The sequence below is a fragment of the Triturus cristatus genome, chromosome 5_1, assembly GCF_964204655.1.
Source record: "Triturus cristatus chromosome 5_1, aTriCri1.1, whole genome shotgun sequence".
Classification (NCBI taxonomy): domain Eukaryota; kingdom Metazoa; phylum Chordata; class Amphibia; order Caudata; family Salamandridae; genus Triturus; species Triturus cristatus.
In genome coordinates this window covers 69,647,106-69,674,654 of record NC_140587.1, presented here as the reverse complement: position 1 = coordinate 69,674,654, position 27,549 = coordinate 69,647,106, and the positions used below count along the sequence as shown (strand labels likewise).

At 48.1% G+C, this 27,549-nt stretch overlaps 1 protein-coding gene across 1 annotated transcript in view; it reads right to left on the bottom strand.

Annotated features, from left to right (window-relative positions):
• Nucleotides 1-27,549, bottom strand: part of LOC146830202 (lymphocyte antigen 6E-like) — a 55,010-nt gene that overhangs the window by 17,009 nt on the left and 10,452 nt on the right. Inside the window, exon 2 of the mRNA XM_085604032.1 lies at nt 15,208-15,324. Coding sequence (XP_085460158.1) covers nt 15,208-15,324 — 117 coding nt within the window. The remainder of the gene's footprint in view (nt 1-15,207; nt 15,325-27,549) is intronic.

Genomic DNA, 27,549 nt, shown 5'->3' with positions numbered 1-27,549 from the left:
TAAAAAAAGAAAAATGAAACGTTTTTGTTTCATTTTTTAAGGGCAGGACCACTGCCTGCCCCTAAAAAATATTTTCCCCTGCATTTGCAAAGGGGAAGGGGTCCCCTGGGGATCCCTTCCTAGTTGCAACTGCATTACCACCCTCTTGAAGAGGGCAGAAAATCGCGAGTGTTAAAACATTTGTACATGGCTTGTGGGGTTGCTATTAGGAAGGGAATGCCCTTCCTAATAGCAAGTCGCTAAACACTATTTTGCGAGTCGCAATTTATTTGCGACTCACAAAATTAGTGTTAGTACATTGCCCACAGGTTTTTTGCATGTGCCAACGGGTCACAACCCCATTTGCGCATGCAAAATCCCGTCGTACATCTGGCCCTACATTTCGGCTTCTGGAAAATCTTTAATTACTTTTATTAAAAAATTATAAGAGAAAACTGTTTTCTCTCAAACATGGTTCATCAAATCCCAGCAGACGATCGGCATTTGTCAAAGGGTAAAATCAACTTAGAAGTCAACAATTCCTAAAATTAGCCTGATACCAACAACAAAATATTTCTATTCTGTGTAAAATCTGCTGTTATTGCTAAATTTGCTCGTATTTTGTGACACTGTCCACCAGGCATTCACTACAAAGCATTTCAATGGGACAAAAATTGTGGAAGCTTATCGTACACTTAAAAATGTTTTCAGGTACACATGTAAAAATGTTTTTAGGTACACATGTAAAAATTTATTTAGGTACACATTTAAAAATGTATATAGGTACACATGTAAACGTGTTTAGGGACACACGTAAAAAATGTATTAAGGTACACATGTAAAATGTATTAAGGTACACACATAAAAATGTATTTAGGTACACGTAAAAATGTATTTAGGTTCTCATGTAAATATTTTTTTAGGTACACATGTTAATATGTATTTAGGCACACATGTAAAAATGTACTTAGGTACACATGTAAAAATGTACTTAGGTACACATGTAAAAATGTATTTAGATACACATGTAACAATGTAGTTGGTACACATGTAAAAATGCATTTAGATACACATGTAACAATGTATATAGGTACACAAGTAACAATGTACTTAGGTACACATGTAAAAATGTATTTAGGTACACTTGGTAAAATATATTTAGGTACACATGTAAACATGTATTTAGGTACACATATAAAAATGTCTATCCTACATAATGCATTTATCTAAGATTCAATGATTTTGTTGATTTGGGGGGCTTTGCAGAGAAGGGTAGCTATGAGTTTGTGTTACCACCAGTCTATATGATGGCTTTGTGGTCGTCTGGGGTTGAAGAGCCTGAAATGTTGGCACTGCTGCGCTAACAAGAACAGTTGTCCAGGTGTGTTCTGGTGTGGCTATACAACTATGGGTTGCTGTAACGTGTAACTGAGTACTTCAGAGGCCACATGCATGCTTTGCTATGTTTGTTGTATAACTGTATTCTACCCTTAGCGTAAATGGTTCACAGTCTCCATTAACTCTCTTGCATTATCTACAGGTTGTACCTAAAAAGAAAAAAATAGATATAGAATGGTTGCCTATAGGTATTCTTGAAATAATGTAGATTCATTACTAATCAATGATTACCTTTAGTTTCAGAATATTAGAATTACACTGTAGGGTTAGAGATTACATAATCCCTTTCATTTGATGCGGCGAGTAGGGGTAAACCATGTAATGGTTATTATTCAAGCTCCTCAGGGGTTACAGAATTGCTGGTAGGGTTGAGAGAGAGTTCATCATGTGCCTGCACAGGAATAGTTAGCATTAAGCTCTAACAACGTTTCTCCATCCTCAGTTCTTTGCTCCTCCTGAGGATGGTGAATCTTCTCATTGGTGCAGCCATCAGGAAAACATCTGTTGGGGACCTGGATTTTAGGGCCCTCCCACAGTGGCATTCTTAGCCACCCATATCATACAGGAATGCCCATGAGAGGGTTCCCAGAGGTAGAGTTCTCCAGAACTGATACAAATTAAAACATTTATGGAATATTCCATAAACAAAGCACACCAATCAGATCATAGCGATCCCTGTCAATCTTCCAGTACTCAGCCTCTGTGATCACCACTAATTTCACCATTTCTTTTTGGTTAGATTGTTTAGCTTCCAACCAGGGCCAGATCATTGCAGCTGCTGTATTTTTCCAGTACACTGAGAAGTCAATTGCTGCTGATCAAACTCAAAGATGTGCCCAAGCCTCAGGAAAGGAAAATGAAACATCGGGGGCAATCGCAGCAAAAATCTTGTAAAGAAAGAAGGAAAGCCTTTAAGGATCATTGCTGTTGTATAAACAACACAGCAAAGAGATGAGCCCTTTACAGAAGCCCGTTGACACGGCAGGTTTATTCCAAGAAGAGACAAAACCTTCAGTGAATCTCATTCCTGCTACACATGTAGGACAGGGGTGAGGCAAAGCTTTAGAGCAGCCCATTTCTCATGTGAATATAACACAAGGATCTAATGGAGGCATCAAGGAGCCCATTACTGCTGTACATCTAGCAGAGAGACAAGATGAGGCTTCCAGGACCCCATTGCTGCTGTACATCTAGCAGAGAGACAAGATGAGGCTCCCCGGAGCCCATTGCTGCTGTACATCTAGCACAGAGACAAGATGAGGCTTCCCGGAGCCCATTGCTGCTGTACATCAAGCATAGAGAAGAGACGGAGGCTTTGAGGAGCCCATTGCTGCTGTACGTCTAGCATAGAGAAGAGACGGAGGCTTCAAGGTGCCCACTGCTGCTGTATATCTAGCACAGAGACAAGATGGAGGCTTTGAAGAGCCAATTGCTGCTGTACATCTAGCACAGAGACAAGATGAGGCTTCCATGAGCGCATTGCTGCTGTACATCTGGCACAGAGACAAGATGAGGCTTCCATGAGCCCATTGCTGCTGTATATCTGGCACAGAGACAAGATGAGGCTTTCATGAGCCCATTACCGCTGTACATCTGGCACAGAGAAAAGAGGGAGGCTTTGATGTGCCCATTGCTGCTGTACATCTAGCACAGAGACAAGATGGAGGCTTCGAGGACCCCATTGCTGCTGTACATCTAGCAAAGAGACAAGATGAGGCTTCCCAGAGCCCATTTCTGCTGTACATCTAGCACAGATACAAGATGAGGCTTCTCGGAACCAATTGCTGCTGTACATCTAGCACAGAGACAAGATGGAGGCTTCCAGGAGCCCATTGCTGCTGTACATCTAGCACAGAGACAATATGGAGGCTTCAAGGTGCCCATTAGTGCTGTTCATCAAGCACAGAGACAAGATGGAGGCTTCCAGGAGCCCATTGCTGCTGTTCATCTAGCACAGAGACAACATGAAGGCTTCGAGGTGCCCATTACTGCTATACATCTAGCTCAGAGACAAGATGGAGGCTTTGAGTAGCCCATTACTGCTGTACATCTAGCACAGAGAGAAAATGGAGGCTTCCAGGAGCCCATTGCTGCTGTACATCCAGCACAGAGACAAGATGGAGGCTTCGAGGAGCCCATTACTGCTGTACATCTAGCACAGAGACAAGATGGAGGCTTCCAGGAGCCCATTGCTGCTGTACATCTAGCACAGAGACACGATGAAGGCTTTGAGGAGCCCATTGCTACTGTACATCTAGCACAAAGACAAGATTAGTCTTCCTGGAGCCAGTTGCTGCTGTACATCTAGCATAGAGAAGAGACGGAGGCTTTGAGGAGCCCATTGCTGCTGTACGTCTAGCAGAGAGACAAGATGAGGTTTCCCGGAGCCCATTGCTGCTGTATATCTAGCACAGAGACAAGATGGAGGTTTCCTGGAGCCCATTGCTGCTGTACATCTAGCACAGAGACAAGATGGAGGCTTCAAGGTGGCCATTACTGCTGTACATCTAGCACAGAGAAGAGATGGAGGCTTCGAGGAGCCCATTGCGGCTATACATCTAGCACAGATTCAAGATGGAGGCTTTGGGGAGCCCATTACTGCTGTACATCTAGCACAGAGACACGATGGAGGCTTTAAGGAGCCCATTACTGCTGTACATCTAGCACAGAGACAAGATGGAGGTTTTAAGGAGCCCATTACTGCTGTACATCTAACACAGAGACAAGATGGTGGCTTCCAGGAGCCCGCTGTTGCTGTACATCTAGCAGAGAGACAAGATGGAGGCTTTGATGAGCCCATTGCTGCTGTACATCTAGCACAGAGACAAGATGGAGGCTTCGAGGAGCCCATTGCTGCTGGATATCTAGCACAGCGACAAGATGAGGCTTCCATGAGCCCATTGCTGCTGTACATCTGGAACAGAGAAAAGAGGGAGGCTTCGAGGAGCCCATTGCTGCTGTACATCTAGCACAGAGACAAGGTGAGGCTTCCATGAGCCCATTGCTGCTGTACATCTGGCACAGAGAAAAGAGGGAGGCTTTGAGGTGCCCATTGCTGCTGTACATCTAGCACAGAGACAAGATGGAGGCTTTGAGGAGCCCATTACTGCTGTACATCTAGCACAGAGACCAGATGGAGACTTTGGGGAGCCCATTGCTGCTGTACATCTAGCACAGAGACAAGATGAGGCTTCCCAGAGCCCATTGCTGCTGTACATCTAGCATAGAGAAGAGACCGAGGCTTTGAGGAGCCCATTGCTGCTGTACGTCTAGCATAGAGAAGAGACAGAGGCTTTGAGGTGCCCACTGCTGCTTTACATCTAGCACAGAGACAAGATGGAGGATTCGAGGAGCCCATTGCTGCTGTACATCTAGCACAGAGACAAGATGAGGCTTCCAGGAGCCCATTGCTGCTGTACGTCTGGCACAGAGACAAGATGAGGCTTCCAGGAGCCTATTGCTGCTGTAAGTCTCGCACAGAGAAAAGAGGGAGGCTTTGAGGAGCCCATTGCTGCTGTACATCTCATACAGAGAAAAGAGGGAGGCTTTGAGGAGCAAATTGCTGCTGTACATCTAGCACAGAGAAAAGAGGGAGGTTTTGGAGGAGCCCAGTGCTGCTGGACATCTAGTATAGACAAGAAATGGAGGCTTCTAGGAGCGGATTATTGTCCATCTGGCACAGAGAAGAGAGGCAGGCTTGAGGAGACCATTGCTGCTGTACATCTAGCACAGAGAAGAAACGGAGGCTTCAAGGAGTCCATTGCTGCAGTACACCTAGCACAGAGAAGAGATCGAGGCTTTGAGGTGCCGAGTGCTGCTGTACATCTAGCACAGAGAAGAGATGGAGGCTTAAAGGAGCGCATTACTGTTGTACATCTAGCACAGAGACAATATGGAGGCTTCGAGGAGCCCATTACTGCTGTACATATAGCACAGAGACAAGATGGAGGCTTCTAGGAGCCCATTACTACTGTACATCTAGCACAGAGACACGATGGAGGCTTCGAGGAGCCCATTACTGCTGTACATCTAGCACAGAGACAAGATGGAGGCTTCGAGGAGCCTATTACTGCTGTACATCTAGCACAGAGACAAGATGGAGGCTTTGGGGAGCCCATTACTGCTGTACATCTAGCACAGAGACAAGATGGAGGCTTCCAGGAGCCCACTGCTGCTGTACATCTAGCACAGACTCAGGAAGCAAAATTGCAAGCAATCCTCGCCATGGTGATCCCGCACATTGATTATGCTAACTCCTTATACTTCGGTATCCCAGCCTATCTTACCTACCGTCTCCAACTGATACAGAACCAGGTGGCTATGCTGATCCTGCAGGAAAACAAACGCCAACACGTCTCCCCCCTTCTGAGGAGACTGCACTGGCTCCCTATATCACAAAGATGCGCCTTTAAGATGGGCTGCATCATTTTTTAATCTCTGAACGGCAAAAACCCCAAATTTATCAATAGCTTGATTAACAGATATATCCCAAACCGGAACCTGAGATCCACCCACATGCACCTCCTGGTAACACCCTCCTTTAAACAGAACCGATTTGGCGGCTCTAGGTTCGCCACATTGGGTCCTAGGTACTGGAACTCTATGCCCCTAGAGATCAAATCTTGCACAGATCTCACGACCTTCCGCAAACTGCAAAAAACAGGCATTCGAGTAACCACTTGATTCATCTCACCACCCTTTACCTACCCAAGCAGCGCCAAGAAACCAATCCGGTGTACGTGCGCCATATAAATCAGATATAACATAACATAACACAACACAGAGACAAGATGGAGGCTTCGAGGAGCCCATTGCTGCTGTATATCCTGCACTCTGAAGAGACGGAGGCTTTGAGGAGCCCAATGCAGCTGTGCATCTAGCACAGAGATGACATAGAGCCTTCGAGGAGCCCATTGCTGCTGCACATCTAGCACAGAGAAGAGATGGAGGCTTTTAGGAGCCGATTGCTACGGCACATCTAACACCGAGAAGAGATGGAGGCTTCAAAGAGCCGATTGCTACGGCACATCTAGCACAGAGAAGAGATGGAGGCTTTGAGGAGCCCATTGCTGCTGTACATCGAGCACAGAGAAGAAACAGAGGGGTCAAGGAGCCCATTGCTGCAGTACACCTAGCACAGAGAAGAGATCAAGGCTTTGAGGTGCCCAGTGCTGCTGTACATATAGCCCAGAGAAGAGATGGAGGCTTATAGGAGCCCATTGCTGCTGTACATCTAGCACACAGAAGAGAGGGAGGCTTCAAGGAGCCCATTGCTGCTGTGCACCTAGAACAGGGAAGAGATTGAAGCTTCGAGGAGCTCATTGTTGCTGTTCAACTAGCAGAGAGAAGTGATGAAGGCTTCAGATGGAGCCCAGTGCCACTCGAACACAAGAAGAGCGGCACGCAAACGTTATGTGCACAAACATGCCAAAAAACATAAACCCATTCACATACAAATAAATGGCTAGGCAAAGGTACACACCCAGACACAATCATAGGAATGTGTAAGCACACAAACATGCACAGACACACACAAATACATGCAAATAGAAACACATTTACATTGATATATTCAAGAACACATACACGTGCCAACGATTTAAACAGATTAACAAAAACACATGCAGACACTCACATGCACACACAAGCACATATGCAAACACTGGACTATACTAAGGCAGGGCTGAATCCCATCTGTTTTCTTCAGCAACATCTTGTTAAAATTCATTAAAATTTCACCAAATTACACTTCAGCGCTGAAATGTGTTTTTTTTGTAACCAACTTTTTATTGATTGGTAGGGAGGGACAGTCAGGCAAATTACACAGCTGTACGCCTACAACCACTGAGGCCGGCAGCAAAAACCATAGCTGTATAATACAAATACAAGAGGATAAAGCAGAGCTCCTGCACCGCGTATCATAGGGCCAGCAATATACGCTCCCTGTTAACCCCATATCCCTCTCAGAGTCCGGGGCTTCGGATAGGACACAGCTGTTCGATGTTATCTTGACAGTGGTATCCCGTTCCACCTCCCTAAACCCTGAAAAAAAAAAACAATAACTGGGGGCAGGGAGGGCGGGGGGGGGGGGGGGGGAATGCCGGGGGAAGGAAGAATGGATCTGGCTAGTGGGCAGGAACTACAGGACCTCTCTACCCATATTCCGTTTCCCTCTCCCAATCAATCTGTGCTGTCCCCTGGGGGCCCCTAGTACAGGTATAATGACGCGCGGGGCCGTAGCGGGGGGGTAGGACCATAGCGCTCACCTCTAGAGCTTGTGACCCCTTGTTGGGGAGGGCAATTGCTCTGTGAACCCCAAGTGTGCTCCCGGATTAGGCGGGCAGAGTTCATCATCAAACAGTTTAAGGGCCCTTAGTCGCGGCGGCTGCAGCCTAGCATGTTCTATCCTCCCTAGGTGATCTACCAGGGGCTTCCAAAGAGTCCTAAACTTAGTGGGCCCGATTCACAGAACAAACTTAAGACAAAATCCTAAACTTAGTACCATTTTGGTATTCACAGAATGCACTTACTACTTCTGGTATTCACAGAATGAACTTACTATTTTTGCGATTCACAGAATAAACTTACTACTTTTGCTATTCACAGAATGGATTTATGACTCCTAACTTTACGTCCGCACTCGGGCCGGAAATTCCGGCCCGGAGGTGGAGCTTCCGGCCCGGAGGTGGAGCTTCCGGCCCGGAGGCGGGGCTTCCGGGCCGGAGGCGGGGCTTCCGGCCCGGAGGTGGGGCTTCCGGCCAGTGGCGCTGGCCGGAATCCCCACCTCCGGGCCGGAAGCTCCGCCTCCGGCCCGGAAGCCCCGCCTCTGGCCCGGAGGCTCTGCCTCCGGGCCGGAAGCTCCGCCTCCGGCCCGGAAGCTCCGCCTCCGGGCCGGAATTTCCGGCCCGAGTGCGGACGTAAAGTTAGGAGTCGTAAATCCATTCTGTGAATAGCAAAAGTAGTAAGTTTATTCTGTGAATCGCAAAAATAGTAAGTTCATTCTGTGAATACCAGAAGTAGTAAGTGCATTCTGTGAATACCAAAATGGTACTAAGTTTAGGATTTTGTCTTAAGTTTGTTCTGTGAATCGGGCCCAGTGTCTCTAAATTGAAGGCGTGCCGTGAGCAGCTCCATCGCCACCACCTGCCACAACCGGGCGAACCACACATTGACAGAAGGTGTTTCTGCCTTTTTCCAATAGATCGCTACTGTTTGCCTAGCTGCGCCCAGCATGTGGAGGCTCAAGTGCCAGTCACGGCCCGTCATGGCTCGCCTAGACGTAGGTCGGAGGCCCAGCACAACAGTAAGAGGGTCCTCCGGCAGGGGGTATCCCAGCATCCGTTTAATGTGGCTGAGGACTTCCTTCCAATATGTAGTCAAAAGTGGACACGTCCACCAAATGTGGATAAAGTCCCTCAGCTCTTGAGTACAGCGCCAGCAAAGCGGGGAGACACTGGGGAACATCTTCTGAAGTCGCGCAGGGGTGTAGTACCACTGGGTCATCACCTTGTAGGCCGATTCCTGTTGGGGGATGCTACGGAACGTTCTGGGGATATCTCGCCAAAGCCTTGTCCACTGTGTGGGAGTGACCCCTGAGCCGGAGAGATTCTGCCACCGCAACTGGTATGGGTGAGGGCCGAGAGGCTGTGCGTGCTGGAGCACTTTGTATATGCGGGAGATTAACCCCTTGTAGGTGCCAAACGTGCGCGCTAAGTGCTCGAACGGAGTGAGCGGTCTTGTGGCCGCCCCTCGTCAAGGCAGATCCCTGCACCCAATGTCGAAGTTGTATGTATTGGAATTTGTCCTTGTCCGCTAGCCCAAATTCCCGTTGGCATTGGGCAAATGTTTTGAACTCTGCCCCTGTAAACAGATCTCGGATTGTCCTGCAACCGGATTCGGTCCAGTTCTCGAAGTAGGGCGGACGGCATGCCGGCGGAAACTGTGGGTTGCGTGCAATAGGGGTGTGAGGGGAGGGAAAAGTAGTGAGTCCCCTACGGACCGCCACCCTGTCCCATATCTCCAGAACCGTCTTAGTGGGGATCGCCATGTACGCACTGCGGTGACGCGCCGCTCGAGGCAGCCAAGCGTGATCCCAGATCGGGCGACATGTAACTGCCCTGTCCATGTGGAACCAAACTTTCTCGCTTTCCCACGCTCCCCATTCAAGAATGAAGCGGAGGTGCGACGCCCAGTAGTACTCCAGGAGGTTGGGGCAAGCAAGACCCCCCCTATCCCGAGGGAGCTTCAAAATTTTATTAGAAAATCTCGGCTTCTTACCCCCCCAAATAAATGAGACCAGGTCACGCTGCAGCCCCTGAATTTGGTGTTCCGGAATGGGCGTCGGCAAAGTTTGAAAAAGGTAGAGGATCTTTGGCAATATGGACATCTTGATTGCGTTGAGGCGGCCGAGCCAGGAAAGCGGTAAGGCCTTCCAAGAGCGCAAGTCGTCCGAGACAGAGCGTTTGCACTCCTGCCAGTTAGCCTGCGTCCAGGTGGCCAAGTCCGGGGTCATGTTGAGGCCGAGATATTTTACCGACCCGCTAGCCCATTGGTATGGGGCACAGGCCCGCAGCGCCGCGATCTCCTCCTCCGGAATCGTGAGATTAAGCGCCCAGGATTTAGAATGATTAATTTTAAGCCCGGATGCACGCTCATAAGTTTGAAGCAGCGAGTGCGCCGCCGGGAGTGAGCGTAAGGGGTCGGATAACGTGAGGAGGAGGTCGTCAGCGAAGAGCGCGATCTTGTGGTCACGGCCCCGCAAGGAGATGCCCGTGATGGCCGGGGACTGGCGAATTAGGATAGCGAGCGGCTCCACCACTAGGGCAAACAGAATGGACGAAAAGGGGCACCCCTGTCGGGTGCCCCTGCAGATAGGGAAAGGCTGTGTTAGTTGACCGTTCACTCGCACTCTAGCTGCGGGAGAGAGGTAGGGGGCCATGATGCGCGCCTCCATTTTAGGTCCGAGCCCTATCTTCTGTAGAACTGCGCGGAGGAACGCCCAGTCCACCCGATCAAACGCTTTTTCAGCGTCGAGCGACAGGAGGCAGGCCGGAATTCCCCAATGTCTGGCCTTCCCCACGATGTGGGCTATGCGACGTACGTTGGCTGCACCCTGACGTTGGTGGATAAACCCCACCTGGTCCGGTTCAATAAGGGTGGGCAAATGAACGCAGAGCCGTTTGGCCAGTACTTTAGTGTACAGCTTAAGATCAGTGTTTAGCAGGGCTATGGGCCGGTAAGAGGAGCAAAGAGTGTGGTCTTTCCCTGGCTTCGCGATAAGGGCTATCTCCGCCATCGCCATATCCGGAGACGGCCCCCAGCCTCCGCAAAGGAGTTAAAGAGACGCAGGAGGTATGGTTGCAACTGCGGCAGGAAGGCTCGAAAGAACGCCACCGGGAGCCCGTCCGGCCCGGGCGTTTTGCCTAACGGGAGGTCTCCCAGTGCGCCCACTACTTCCTCCGGAGTGATAGACTCCTCCAGAAGCTCGGAGTGGTGTTTACTCAATGGCTCCCAGTCACACTCGCTCAAGGCCGCCGAAATCAGTGCGGGCTCCGGGGGCTCTTCCGCATACAGGGAAGAGTAATAGTCATGAAATGCCTGGAGCTTGGTAGCTTCGGTAGTCACCCAGGTTCCCCCAGCCCCCTTCAGCTTCGATATATGGGCCTTGGCTGCCCGCGTGCGCAGGCGCCTCGCTAGGACAGCACCCACTTTGTCACCTCCCTCATAAAATCGCTGTCGAAGAGCAAGAAGCGCCCGTTTAGCCTTGTTCGTCCTATGTACGCGGAGCTGTCCTCGGAGGACCGCCAGTCGCCTCCGATGTGCCGCCAGAGGTCTGTCCTGGTCCATCTTTTCCAACGTCTTAATTTCGCGTTCAAGCTTTATTTCGTATAGTCGGGTCTCCCGCGCACGAGCGGCGGCTATAGCGGTGAGAGTTCCCCGTATCGAGGCCTTGAAGGCATCCAATACCAGGGGGAGGGGGGTTTCCGGTATATCATTGTTAGCGAAATACTCCTGAATGGCCTCCCGTATTTCTTCCCTATCGACCGGGTCCCGCAAGACGTGGTCTGGGAACCGCCAGCGACGCGTACAGGGTGAGCGCGTCAAGCGCTCATGGAGCAGTAGTTCCACGTGAGCATGGTCCGAGACCGAGATACTCGAGTGGGACGCCGATATCGTGTCCCTAAGCAGGGGATGGGAGACAAAGAGCATGTCGATGCGTGAGTAGGAGCGGTGTGCATGGGAGTAATACGTGTAATCCGTCAGCCCCGGGGAGTGGTACCGCCAGATATCTACCAGGTTTAAGGCGGTGAGGGATTTTTTCACTGCTGCGGACATAGCCCCCACCCCATGGAAGGCTCCTCCACAGCGATCCAGTGCCGCGTCCCACACCAGGTTGAAGTCACCGCCCACAATGAGGTCCGATCTCACCGGCTCAAGGTAGTCCCGGATTATCCTGCGCAGAAAGGCATCTTGGCCCTGGTTGGGGGCGTAAAGATTGCAAAGTGTAAGTGTGCGATGGCCTCTCGCTAGCTCAACCTTCAGGAATCGGCCCTCAGTGTCCCTGACCACCTTTACATCCCCCTGTGGGAAGCCCGCCCGACAAAAAATGGCCACCCCTGCTGTCTTGGTGAGTGCTGTAGACCAAAACCTATGGGGGAAACGCGGGTGGGCCATACGAGCAACATCAGCCTTAAGGAGGTGTGTCTCCTGCAGGAAAATTATGTCCGGGCTTTGCAATAGCAAATATCTCCAAATCTGGTGCCGTTTGCTAGGCGAGTTAAGCCCCTTCACATTCAGGGAGACAACCTTCCAGGAAGGTACAGTGGACATGGTTATTGATCAGCCAGCGCAAGCACGATCGCCAAAGTCCCCCAGGCCCCCAGGGACCCCCCCCACCTGAAGGGTAGGAGAAGGGGAGGTAGGGAGGAAAGGTGAAGGGTAAGGTCGGGGGAAAGAACAGAAACAGCATAACAGCAATACAGCCAACATGGCCAACGAGGCCTATTCCAGTCAAGGGAGTTGCCAGGCACAGTGGCACAGGCTATCCCGGAGATGTCACTCTCCCAAGAATAGGAGCGGGGGTCCATCGGCACCATCACTGTACATCAAGGACACCAGGGGTAACTCCGGGCCACCGCCCCATAGGTGAAGTCGCCGTGTCAGAAAGAGGCAGGCGTCACGCCCACTCCACCTGGGGTGGACATGTCATTGAAGTGGGGGTCAAAGCAGATAACGGACTGGGCGAACAGGCAGCGAGCCCCCCCGGCTCGGGGGCCCGCAGTAAGAGCAGTCTCGGAGACCTACTGAATCATTTGGGGGCAGACTCCTGCGATCCCACCGGCGATGAGCCCCCCTCCAGGGATCGAATGTGCTGTATGATGTCCTGCTTGTCCCGCGATGATCTACTAGCCGCAGGAGAGAGAGATTTCCCTGGGCGGCGCACCCTGGACCAGTTGGGCTTGAGCGGGACACGCGGCCCCGCAGTGCGGCGTGAGGGGCTGACCGGCGGGGTGTCCGGGATCTGGAGCAACTGTGCCGCTTCTCGGTAGGATCGCAATACCCGGCGTCTGGACTCCCATTGGAATATGAGGGCGAAGGGGTGGCCCCACTGGTAGCGGATGTTAAGGTCCCTCAGCTTATCGGTGATCGGTCTGAAGTCTCTCCTACGGCGGAGGGTCGTGGGGGCCAAATCGTGGAATAATTGGATTGAGGCACCGTTGTACCTGATGTCGGGTTTGTCCCGGGTCGCCTTCAGGATGGCCTCCTTTTCGACGAAGAAGTGGACCCGCGTCAGGATATCAGGTATTAGGCCAGGCCTCCCAGGCGGCCCAGAGACCCTATGCGCCCGGTCCAGGGTCGGCGGCGAGGCGTCATCGTCCCCCCGAAGTTCATGGAGGAGGTCCGCCACGAAGGCCATGATATCATTACCCTCCGCTCCGATCGGGACGCCTCGTATGCGTATGTTGTTGCGCCTCCCCCTGTTTTCCAAATCCTCCTGTCGGACCTGGAGTTCCACATGCTGCTCCTCCAGGGTCGCAATCCGCTGCCACAGGCGCTCTTGATCCTCCGTGCGAGCGTCGAGGGTCTGTTCCATATCATCCACCCTGTCCCCAAGCTCACCCACATCTCTTCGGAGCTCCTTCACACACGCCTGTACCTCCGTGCGCAGGGAGCCAATCTCAGACTTGAGGTCTTGCATGAAGAGTGCCATGAAGGACTGCGTCACTGGCTCAGCCGAGGCCCCGGCCCCCGTTGACGAGGGGCCCGCCGGCGCCGCACCAGGCTTGGTCCAAAGGTCCTTCACCGTTGCGTCCTTGGGGGCCGCCGGCGGCTCTCTCCCTGGCTTAGTGCGTGTCATTCTGCGGCTCCACACCTCCTCGACAGGGGATCCGCCACCACAGCCCGCCCGGTCTGCTCAAGGCCCGGTCACTCCACCACAGCCACCGTACAGGCCAGCCAACCCCCAATGGCTCTGAGGGGAATCGGCTCGCGGTCCAACGCCCACCCTCTGCTCTGCGTCCGGTGGCCAGCGGCCTAGGTCGAAGGGCCGCAGTGCGTGGGCCCCAGGGCGGGCGGCACAGGACACACCCGCAGGGGCCGCCTCAGAAGCGTGGGCGCCGCCAGTCACCGCGCCAGAAGGGCTCCGTCTCCGCCAGCCGCTGGCATAGAATCCCCGATGCCGTAGAACCCGCTGACAATGCCCCTCAGCAGGCAGCGCCCCCCAAGTCGCCAGGGCAGGCCCCACCACAGCGGCAGTCACGGTTGTCCCTACCTCTGCTGACCTTCCAGCAAGCCGCCTAAGGGTGATCTCGGGGCTCAGGCATCCGTTGTCCTCCTCACCTCAGTTTTGCCGCTCGCCCTGCAACTCTGGAGGCCCCAGCTCCCGGCAGCCCAGGCCGCCTCCTCCACCGCTCAGCAGGCCCGGGGTCTCAAAATGGCGGGCTCGGACTCATCAGACAGGCCGTCCCACCACCGCCGCTTCTCGGCTCCCGCGTCGTCACCCAGGGCCTCAGGGCTTCTCCGCCAGCTGGGTCCGACCCTCGGCCGCTCTGCTCCGCTCTCCCCGGGCACTCAAAATGGCGGGCGCTCCCGCTGCAGCTGGGACCTCCCCGCGGCCACTGCCGCGATCGCCGCCGAAACGCAGCCCGGGGCTCCTCGAGTCAACCGGAGGCAGCCCGCACCCCTCTGTCACCTTCTCGCCCCCACTGGAGGCGTCGCCCCTGCCGTTGGGATCCTTTCTGGTGCGATTTCTTTCGGCGGCGGCCCGGAGCCCCGGCAGCGCACGTCTCACGCCATTGCCAGCCTGGCCACGCCCCGCTGAAATGTGTTTTGTCAGCATCTTGCAGCATTTTATTTCATCTGAGTGGTCATCTCATGTTAAAAATGCTTGTGAGATCCAGACAGGAGACTGGTTGAGTAGAACACATGTTGTGTTGAGAGATGTTTTGTCCTAGCCAGTCTCCTTCTAGCATTATGCAAGGCTTTTAATGGGAGATGCAAACTTACGTAAAAAACATCACACAAAGTGGTCTAGTGCATAACTTTGAGTAATTTCATTAAGTTTGCGGACTGCGAAATCCTTGAACTTTCTAACTTTTAAATAAGTCATAATTGGGATTTCCCCAGGCATGGTCTGCAAAACACATCAAGAGACAGGATATCTCAAGTGCAATGAACCTTATGAGACCTGACCTTTGAGATATGTCTTAGATGTCATTGTTTCCCTCATCATGTACCTTGCGCCATTTTGAACTTGCAAAATTAAAAAAGTGAAATTCCACAAATTTAAAGGTTGACAATGTTTGTATGCCATAGTCTGTCCGGGCTCACCTCCTTCGTCCACAACTTTCATGCAGAACCCACTTGCATCTGTAGAGCACGTTGTGACAGTGTTGCAGGCCGTAGTGTTTGGTGCACTCCTGCATGTGTAGCACTGCAAAGAATGGGCTGAAAGAGGAAAACAAAAAGAAAAAATATTTAAAAAATGTAAACTCATGCCCATGACCCTTACTCTCAAGTTCCATGCAGTCTATCCACAGGGTGGTCTTTTTAATATCAACCCATTAATCTCCTGTATACATGGGATCAGCATATGACGGGGTTATGCTGAAGAAGATACATCACCCTAAGAGCCTCTAGATAAGAAAGATACTGAGGGTGGCCCTCATGTGAACCTGCACTGATGTGATATATTAACACATTCAAGGTACAGGGCACTCCTCATGTGAACCTGTACTCATGTGATGTACTAAGAACTTGCAAGGTGCAGGGTGCTTCTCATGTAAATAAACAGTACGAAATCCTTGGGTCTATACAGAGAACGTTGTGAGTGTGTGGCAAACCACTACTGGAAATTAACAGGTCTATCAACACAGAACCAATGGCTATGCACCACAGCATAGACTGTGGGCACTTCTCTTTTCAGGACAAAATCCCTCACTCACCAAAGGTGACATGCTTCATCATATGGGATTCTCCTCCCAAAGGAAGACCCTAGTTCCTTTGAGGGCTACAACCCCCTCTCTGAGAGGGAGGAGCTCAGGGATGTTTTCAGATATTGGTGGAACGTTCTAAATCCACATATGAAGAGAACAGTGTGAGTGAGGGTGCAGCGCAAAGCAAAAAGTAAATGCGAAGGAAGTGGAGATAAAACTGGCTAGGAATTGTGGTGTGTTCTAAGGTGATTTTACCCTGTGAAAAAGCCTTCTGCTGGGATATCATGAATCATGTTTGAGAGAAAACTATTTTCTCATGCTTTTCACCATGGAGGTTTGCAAGGTGCTACAGAAGCTAAAATGAGAGCATATCTTCTGTAAATTCACATTATCTTTCTCAGTCATGTGAGAATTAAGTCTGACATTGTTAGTAAAACATGTACATCCAACAAGAGGAGAGACTGTAAGCTTATTCATCTGTGTTCTACTGCAGCTTCCCAGAGTGTTCTAAATAACAACTAGAGAGCTAATAGCCTTACCTAGGACAAACGTATTGCACAACTGAAGCCATCTTGATTGGAATATACTGGTAACACTTAAAACATTTAATTTAAAAAGGAACAACATGAGGGGGTTCATTTTGCCATAGAAATTATGATTAGTGCTGTAGAAAGAAACATTAGGGCACATTTTGAGTGACTTCTCAAATCCTCTTCTATTTCATTAACAAATTCTGACATGCAGACTGAAACATGCACTTTCAATACCAGAAGAAGACTATCAGTTAACTCCCTGATGAGCAGTAGCTTTACTACAGTGATCTAATGAGCAACTGGAGTGCTAACATGCTGAATTTATGGCAAATGTGTGACACATCTGAATGCCTTCTTGATGGAATGAAAGTGAAACACCAAAAGCATTTCCTACTGAGGAGACTGCAGTAAATGAGGAAATTAGTAAACTTCATAACAAATAAGTCTCCAAAGATGGCCACCAGAGAAAAAAGAGCCCATGTGTAGCACAAATATCACCCAGATGTTGCCCACATATAGCCCAATGACAGAATTGTGCAAAACACTTTTTATTTTTTTGCAGTTTTATATAGTGAAGACTGGTCAGGTATTTGGAGCGTTGAATCTTACCTTGAACCCTTATTGCTTATTTTGCACAAAGTACTTGAGATTGATCCTGCAAAACATCGAACTTTACTATTCTGTTAACATGAATTTGCTCTGAGCCGGGCTTTGTAACACCCGTTTTTACCTACTGGTTTTAATTAATTCTCATTGTATTGTAATAAGAAAGAGGATTTACTGTTTTTATGTACACTTTTATGATATATGTTTCTAAATCAGATCGAATAAAGTTTATTGATTGAATTGAAGTCTCCGAAGATGTCCACCAGAGAAAAAGGTGCCCAAATGTAGCACAGATATCACCCAGATGTAGCCCACATATAGGCCAATGACAGAAGTGTGGAAAACACATTTTATTTTTAGCTTTTTTGCAGCTTTATATAGTGCAGGCTGGTCAGGTATTGGAATGCTTTACATGAGCATTGATTACATCACACAAGAACAAACTTATTTTGGTTGTAGGCATGGGGAGATTTAGTGATTTGACTAAAATCACAGAATATCGAGCTGAAGCAGAAGCTCCAAACTGGTTCCCCAGTTGCAAAGTCTGCAGCTCTGGAAGTAACACCACATCCTCTCCCCTAAGAGTAACATTTAATCAAGTGGTCAACTGGATAAAAAACCATTAAGATAACAAATAATTTAGAAGTGCTTTGTCGCTATTTGAGAAAATATGTCCTCCCTTTAGTTTTCTAGAGCACTAACCATAATTTCTTTGCAAATAAGACCCTCTAATTTCTATAATTTCTAAAGGAAATGCTCTAGGTATTACAGTTTTGATGACGTCAGGCGTGTCACACCTTTGTAATAAATATAGAATGTTAGCAATCTAGTTGTTCATTAGGATACTGTTAGGAGGCAGAGGTTAGGGGCACGGACTCGGAAAATGGAAGGCAGGTAGGAGGGTGCCGAGGCAACAATTTGACCACACTGGGCAGGCAGGAAGGGCAGTGGCAGCACAACATGGAGGGCAGTGGAAAGGTGGGCACGGGCAACAAACCAACAATGCAGGATAGGCAAGAGAGGCTGTGGCAATATAATAGACCAATGAGGGCAGAAGGAAGAGGCAGTGGTAGTACAACCATACATGACAACAGATTCAGGCAGAAAACGCCCAATGTTTTCAAGCCCAAAAGGGCTTTATTTCATCTGTCTCTTGTCTACAATCTCCTCTTTTGCAATGTAAGTCAATGGGGAACATCAATTCCCCAGTTATTTTTTTTTACAAAATATCCCTCTTACCAAGTTCAAAATGTTAACAAGTATGGTACATTGGATCATGGAAGGCCGGAGGAATTGGGATAGGAAATGGACTTGGATAACAGAGGATAGGAGGGACATGGACAGGTGCACCAAACTGACCTTACAGGACAGGCATCGGGGTTTGCAGCAGCACAATACACCACACAGGGCAAGCGGGCGGCAGTGTAGCACAACAAACCATGGAAAGCAATATGGAGGGGATAGGACCATGCACATGGACAACAGAGAAGAGAGGGGAAAGAGGCAATGGCAGCAAGCTGACCATACTAGACAGACAAGAGAGAAAGCTGCAGCATAACGGACCATAAAGGGCAGGAGGGAGCAATCGAGGGCATTACAATCGAACAGACAAGCCAGGAGGGAGGGGATAGGGGTCTGCATATGGAAGACTAAGGGCAGGGGGCAAGGGGGAAGGGCAGGAGCAGCAAGCTGACCATGGAGGTCAGGCAGGATGGGCACTAGAAGCACAACACACCATGGAGAGCAAAGGTGAGACTATAATGGCATACACACAGACCATGGAGGGAAGGTGGGAGGGGGTCAGGGGTAGCTAGCTGACCACACAGGGAAGGTGGGAGGGGCTGGGGCAGCACAGAAGACCATGCATATGGCATGTGAGAGGGTTAGTGGCAGCACAATGGCCATGATGGGCAAGAAGGAGGGGGCAGGGGCATGCACAAAGGACCATGGTGGATAGAAGGGAGAGGTAGGAGCTGGGCACAGACAAGAGAGTTCAGGGGAAGGGGCCTCACAACAGACCACGTGGGTCAGGTGGGAGGAGCAGTTGCAGCACAACAGACCAGGGAGGGCAGAAGGTTGTGGCAGTAAAATCGACCATGGAGGACAGGAGGAAGGGGATAGGGGCATGGAACGTGGGCAGGCAGTGTGGAGGTGGCAGGGAGAAGTTACAGTCATCTGAAAATGCTAGGCAGGTGGGAGGGGAGTGGCAGCTCAACAGAAAACTCAGAGTAGATAGGAGGAGCAGGTCCATGGAACATGGTGGGCAAAAAGGATGGATCAGGGGCATGCACACAGACATCGGAGGGCAGGGGAAAGGAGAGTAGAGGCCACAAGCTAAGCACAGAGGGTAAGCAGGAGGGCAATGATGGGGCATAGAATTGGGCAATGGAGTTCAGGAGGAGTGGACTGGGACATCATGCTAAATAGAGGGCAGTGGCAGCACATCAGACTATGCATGGCAGGAGGGAGGAGGCTAGTCCATGGATTCAGACAACAGAGGATAGGGAGGAGGTGGATGGGGTAGCAAGCTAACTGTTCAGAGAAGGCGGGAAGGCCAGTGGCAGAACAACTGCCACAAGGAGCAGGTGCATGGACTTGGACAATGGATGGCAAGGAGGAGGGGAGGCAGGAGCAGCAGCTTGGGTGGGGGCAGCACAATGCCAGGCCAGGTCCTGCTTCCAACCCCCCTACCACCCACTGTAATAGGCTGAATTCGCTGAAAAAACAAAGATTACAGGGACGTTCTAGTTGAACTCATATTTCACTTGTACAAAACCAGTGAAATTCAGCAGTTATAGTTATCTGAGCTAACTATAACTTACGCTCCTGCAATGCATTGCTTATGACCTCAGACATTACACCATTCATGACATAGTCAGCGACATCACTCATGATATCACTCATGACATCTCAAATGAGCTGTGAATGGAATGGAACTATAATCACTAGAACTTTATTTAGGGATAGTGTGTGTATATTAACCCCCTTTTTTTTTCTTATGTGCAAGAACCACTATAATATGCAACGTGCCCAGATTAATATGGCCGATAGCCTTTCACTTTAAAGTAATGTGTAGTCCATTGTTTATGCTGATGTTTGCAATCATAAGTATGGTTATTATGAACAAGTCATGTTGACGAAAATACATGTACGGCGGTCATGGGGCAAGATATGCTGAAATGACAATGTGTGCATATTAGCACTTGTTTTCTTTTCTTTATTGAATGAAGAGCTCCGAATCAGAATCAGGTCGTCCGAATCGGATTCTGAAGCCTTGTTTCCTACTGATTCAGAAACCCTTCTGAATAACCGATTAGGATGATCAGAAAGCGGTCGGACTTTCCAACTCAGAACCAAATATGAACCGGACGGCATTCTTAGTAACCGAGTCGTTCAGAGCCAACACGTACAGGTCTATGGGCCGAGTTTCTGACCTCGGGATTCCGAATCAGTTGTTCCGGATCGGCTGTCGGAAGCTGACTTCACCAGGATCCCTCCTAATCGGGCCCGTGGGAATACCCATGGATCTCCTCTTTCCAACCATGCACGGTGTGGCAGGTACCAGGGGGTGCCCGCCACAGGGTGCCCGATTCTCTCCAGCCATCCCATTCTTCAATGGGAGCCTATGTATTCAGTCGGAACATAGGCTCCCATTGAAGTCAATGGGAGTCTGACCAACTCGTTTCCAGAAGCATCCGGATGCATCAAAATCGGCCCGTCGGACTCCCCGGATCCGATTCAGTCAGAAACCATTTGGAGTCCAATTCGGTCGGAATGTTCCAGCATCATAATCGACCCCTAACTCTTGTAATCACTTCAGAGTAGTCATTAGAATCTCTGGATTTTCCAGATACTGTAGCATCTGGAGGTAAATTATCTTGCTGCCCTTCATTTCCCAAATGACCAAACAAAATAGCAGTCTTTCTTTTAGATTCAAAGCCATCTGCTCCTACTGCAATTAAAGAATTCTCAAAAGATCTCAATCAAGCATTCCACTTAATCAACGGCTTACCAGGAAGTTGAAAAAATCTGATCTAAATTGCTAGAAGCCCTTGAAAATAATTGTTTAAGATGCCACCAACCAATGAAGAGTTGATACTGGTAATGACACAGTTCTGAGAAGTCAGTAAGTATTGCCAAATTCACTTGAGCCACGGCTCATCTGAGAAACAGCTGTGTAAGATGATGCAGATGATGGTGTGGGTTATCCAGAGTACGCTGTAGGTTCCAAATTCCGGACTGTCACAAAAATTATTGATAAATCGTTGCCAAATGTTGCATAGAGACGTCAGGAGCCAAGCAAAATAATTTATTTTGTGCAGTACAAGGTGATAAATAAGGGGCCCACACACATGCTGTCCTCAAACATCAGACACCCAACGAAGACGGAGCAACTGATGCAGGATGGCAGCGTGGGCCATAAAGCAGCAACTTAAAAGGAAACATAGCAACCAGAATTCATTTATTTTTGGCAAGTAACCTCGCCCAGCAAAGCTCATTTTCTCATAAAAGAGTTGTTTAAGGTACTGCACATTACTTACATCACTGTAAGGTTTTACACTGCAATGGTGCTCCACGTGCTGACCTACACTGATGTGATGTATTCACACATCCAAGGTACAAGGCGGTCCCCATGTGAGCTTGCACTGATGTGATGTATTAACACATTCAACGTCCAGGGTGCTCTCCTCAGCATCCCAGATCACTTAGAGGACACTGCTGCTGTGCACTCTGTATGACCCTGTATAATTGTTAGACAACCAAACTGTTTTTCAAAAGTATAACGTGGATTAGGAAAATACTACACATTTCAAATGTGCAAAATAGACAATCGAGTATGAGAACCTCTGAGTGAATATTACTTGTGCTCCTTATCCATAAAAGGGAGGGGCGCTTGCTCAAAGACTGTCAGGCCACATATCTCTGATGTTGAAAGTGTGCCCATTCTGCAGGGTATATATAAACCCATCTTATACTAGACAACCACTAGAAATTAGAAAGTTATAGTGTGAGATGCCGGGTCAGTATGCAGCGCTCACTTATGTAAGTGTAGCACCCTACACTAACCCAGGCGACCCTAATGGTGATTTTAGGGGTTTAGATAACCATAGAAAGCTCTATAAGTGGTAGCTTTGAAAATCACCCTTCAGGCTTAAACTAGGAGGAGTGCAAAGCAGCTTGGTTTACTAGTCTCTAATCATTTAGTATAGGCTAAATGAAAAAGAACCACACAGTGCACTTATAAAAATAGATACTTATTACAATCACTCACTAATACTTTACGGTATCTCCTACCCGGAGATATACACCATGCACAGAATACTTTGATCATAGAACAGTCAGTAGCACCAATACACAGTTGTCCCCAAGGGGAGACCAGCCATATAAACACAACACTTCCCAGTGGACCCCATGGAAGACAGAAGGTTGAGGAGCCACCCCATCTGTGGATACCCTCGGAATCATGAAACCTACAACCACTGTTGAGCACAATCGAGGACTTCAGGATGAGACCTCTGTTGCAGAAGGATGAAAGGATGAACGAGACTGTTGGAACCCGGACGCAGGTTTGTGTCGAACAGTACCTGGAAGCAGAGGGGACGGAGTCTATGCCACTCTGGGACATCCAGGAGGCATGAAGGATGAAGGCCACTCAAGTTCAATGAAAAGGTCATTTAATAAAGAGGCTTCAAGTGCCGGTACACTGAATCGGTAGCTCTGCCCGAGCCACCGTGATGCTGAAGAGAACAGAATCTGTCCGTCCAACCAACCGAGTCGGTACGGTAGAGGGGACTGACTCATCAACAGAACCTTTTGATGCGTCTGACTCCATTGATACGAGTCTGTCATGGTAACCGATGCGGTTACCGGGTGATGAAGGGATACAGAGACAAGGTGCACAGGGGTTTGGTTGCAGCGCATTGTACAAGGGATGCTGGCCTCAACTCGATGAGAGGACAACTCAAACCTCGAAGGATGGCAGAGTAACGTAAAGCAGGGACTTGCCCTCCCTTGAATTTTTCCATATCTTCTAAGCAACACAGGCCCAGGCATTGTGACCTTGCGTTGCTCGGTAAATCTTAATAAAGTATTGTTTTGCCCATGTGTCTCCATGCATGATGAAATTGTAACGCAATACAGTGAGAAATATGGCAATTAGTTAAAAATTAGGCTTTGGTATACCTCTCTAACTCTGCGGTATACCGTGGTTTTTACTACACTTTGACTGTGTTCTGAGTTAGGCCCCTAGATTAGAGGTAGGTAGTAGTTTTTATTGTTGTTCCCTGCATGTTACCACTTTATATTGAAGTAAGAAAATGTATTTATATTTTTATATATATTTTTTACAAGTTTACAGACGTCTGCTCTAGTAACTAGCAAATACCGTGTTACTTTAACAAAGGTAATATTTATAATAAGTGTTTTTAAGTAGTGTGGCATTTTGTAGGGGTTTCAGTGGTACTTCATAGACTTTTTTGTGAAGAAATAAATAGGATAAAAGCTTGAAAATACACTGTAGTAAACTACTTTTGTGAAACATAATAGTGTAAAAATGTTACTTTTGTTATTTAAGTACCACAATACTTTCCACGTACTATCGTGGTACTCTGTAATGATTATTTAAATATATTTAAACATGTTTGTAATTTTCCAAACCTCTTACCACTTTAACAAAGTGGTAATATGTAGGCAAATCATGTTAAACCCTAACTCAGAACACAGCCAACGTGTGCTTAAAATACCACAGCTGCCTTTAACTTTTGTAAAGGCAATCATTAGCCAATCGCATAATGATTAGTCATCGCCATGTACCACTTCACTTTCGCAAAACTTAGGGGCATATTATCGAGCACGGCGTTAACATTATCGCCGCTTTAGCGGCAGAAAACTGCAGCTAAAGCGGCGATAATGGGCTTGATAATATGCAGCAGAGAATTCCAATAGAAGCCCATGTTGACACCAGAACATGGGCTTCTATGCGAAATCTCAAGGGCATATTATCAAGCCCATTATCGCCGCTTTAGCGGCAGTTTTCTGCTGCTAAAGCGGTGATAATGTTAACACCGTTTCTTGATAATATGCCCCTTAGTGACGAGATATCTGAGGGCCCGATTCACAGAACAAACTTAAGACAAAATCCTAAACTTAGTACCATTTTGGTATTCACAGAATGCACTTACTACTTCTGGTATTCACAGAATGAACTTACTACTTTTGCGATTCACAGAATAAACTTACTACTTTTGCTATTCACAGAATGGATTTAAGACTACTAACTTTACGTCCGCACTCGGGCCGGAAATTCCGGCCCGGAGGCGGAGCTTCTGGCCCAGAGGCGGGGCTTCCGGGCCGGAGGCGGAGCTTCCGGGCCGGAGGCGGGTATTCCGGCCAGTGGTGGAGATTTAACTCCACCTCTGGGCCGGAAGCTCCACCTCCGGCCCGGAAGCCCCGCCTCCGGGCCGGAAGCTCCGCCTCCGGGCCGGAAGCTCCGCCTCCGGGCCGGAATTTCCGGCCCGAGTGCGGACGTAAAGTTAGTAGTCTTAAATCCATTCTGTGAATAGCAAAAGTAGTAAGTTTATTCTGTGAATCGCAAAAGTAGTAAGTTCATTCTGTGAATACCAGAAGTAGTAAGTGCATTCTGTGAATACCAAAATGGTACTAAGTTTAGGATTTTGTCTTAAGTTTGTTCTGTGAATTGGGCCCACAGGGTTTTATTGCCTTTTAAAGTTTAAAATACTTACCCTACTTATGTCTATTACAAAAAGGATCATCTAAACATCCTCCTCTAAGATCCTGCCAAATTTATCTCAATTTCACTGGGCGTTTGGCCGCTACGTCCGACACAAATGTCTATAAAAAATGCATTGGAGTTAAAATGCCTTTTGGACCCTCCTTTTTCATTGAACACCCTTAACCAATCACCACAAAATATTCCATCTACTGCCAATGTAGAAAAAGCTATATATCTCCAAAGTTTCATGGGGTTTCGTCAAACGGGAGCAAAGATAATAACATCAAAAATCTCGGTTTACAAGTAAGCCTTGCAATAATATACAACTGTTTTAAAATTTTAGAACAAAAAATTATTGTTCTAATTTCATATCTGATATCATCATTGATGTTATTGAACATGTCATGAGCGAAGTAATGCGTAAGGTCATAAGCATTACATGGCAGATAAAAAGTTATAGTTAGCCCAGTATACTATAATTCGCAAATTTCAGTGTTTTTTGTTATAAAATAATAGTTTTTTATATTAATCCAAGGTCTAACTATAATGCAAATTTAACATTTGGTGTCAGTGAATTTCCAAGGTTTTCTTTTAAAGTGAAGTGAGATCTTATTATCATACTTAACCTTTGATTTTTTTCATATTCATACAGCTCCTTCACTGAGCATACCTTTTTACCATGCGCAGTAGAGGGATACATGCAGTGCCTGGCCTGTAGCCAGCATCTGAGTCCAACCCTCAACAGCGCACAGCCTTTTGCAGTGAGTGATGTGGGTCTTGCATCCAGGCAAAGTCCTTAATGGGCACCCAGTTCCTTCCCCCACAAGTGGCAAACATCCCAATGTTGGACAACACACCACAGTTGTGCAACTCTCCACAGACATATACCTCTTACTTTTTTTTTATTTATAGCACCAGGGTACTCAAGTGGGCTCAGATTGTTCTTATCATGAATTTATAACAATAACATTTATATTTTAAATATAAATGAGTAGTACACGGAGTCGTTTCATATATCAATGAGTATAACATAGGTCTTTGTATGTCCAGTTAATTGCCTAGGTATTTTCTGCTTCTAGTTACTCAAGTGGGCTCATAGAGGAGGGTCACATTGTGTCAAGCAGGAGTCCTGCTAAAAGTCATGGGAGCCTTACGTGAACACAAGGAAAGAAAAATAATGTTTTGGCATCAGAGGGATCCCTCTGGTCCACCCTGCAAGAGCCAGGGTACCACAAACCTACCCCCTTCTATCTTTCCTTTTTGAAAATTCAGGGCCTCATTTATGAGAAGTGACGCATCACTGCGTGAAAGCAGCGATGCGTCACTTCTCAGTGTGCCCTCCTTGCGACATGATGGCTGCATCATATTTATTGTATGACGCATCATGTTGTAAGGAGTTACTGTTACGGCCGTATTTCGGACGTATCTGTAGGCGCAAAAGTGACGCATTGCTGGAGTGTGTCACAAAAGACAAAAGTGACGCAACTCCAGCAATGTGTCACAAAAGTGACGCAACTCCAGCAATGTGTCCTCACACATGGGGCAAGCCCCATGTGAAAGAGCCTGCGTCAGTCTTACTCCTGCTGTGAGGCAGGCGTAAGATATTGACTCATTTGCACCCTAGAAGTGGCACAGTGAAATCTCGTAGATTTCACTGCATCACTTCTACAAGGCTTACTTACGTGGGAACGCCCACCCTGCATACATTATACCTGACCCAGGTATAATGTAGCACTGGGGTTTATAAAGTGACGCATCTGCTTAGATGCGTCACTTTGTAAATAGGGCGCAACAGGAGGCATGTTTTACGCCGCTGATGCATCACAAAAAGTGATGCAACGAAGCGCAAAACTGTCGCAAGGCCTCATAAATAAGGCCCTCAAGACATGGGCACCAATTTCCTTTATTCTGCAGTGGCGGCCGCAAACTTTCCTTAGATATTGCTTAGAGCCAAATTGATTACCCTGTACCACTGGACCAGTATTGTGGGCCCGGAACCGGTCCCGTGATACCAAGATGACCGACAGGATAAAATGCCCTTTCAGACAATCAGACTACTCTAGTTATTAAATTTACAGTATCGGGGGCATACTGTGGCACCAACCATCGAGGTATCACTAACTTTTGAACCATAATTTCCTCAAACACTGCTGACAAGATTTACACAAAATCACCAAGATTACGCTTTCTATGTAAAGATATATCTTTCTGCCAAATTTTGTGTAAATGTGTTCAGTTGTTTGTATACAAAGCGCTTCTAAACATTCCTTTGGTAAATTGGCTTGGGAGGTCATCCGGACTCTATCAGGAAGGAGATCAGGGGCCAGATGTAGGTAAATGTGAAATACCGATTCCTTAATACCGAATTTTACCGATTCGATATTAAGAAATCGGTATTTCCTATGTAGGTAAAGATTCAGTAAAAAATACTGAATCCTTAATATTCCTTATTACCGAACCGGTAATTGAGATCCGGTAATAAGGAATACCTACCCATTCATTTCTATGGGATTGGAGGCCCATAGTAATGAATGTGAAGACATTCACTATTAGCGATTCGGTATTACCGAATCATTATTAGCGGGAGGTATTTCAAGGGGGCCAGGGTGTCCAAGGGACACCCTGTTGCACCCCTGAAATGTGAATGTGTGCACATGTGGCGCACATACATGCCCTAAGGGCATGGATGTGTGCCACATGGCACATTAAAAAAAAGCAAAAAAGTGCTTTTTGTAAGGAAATTTCTACTTACGGCCAACTTGAAGTTGGTGGTAAATAGCGATTCCTTAAGGCTGAGGTGCACTGTTTTCAGTTCTTCCTACACTGCTTTTAAGGAATCGGTATTTACCGATTCCTTATTTACCGA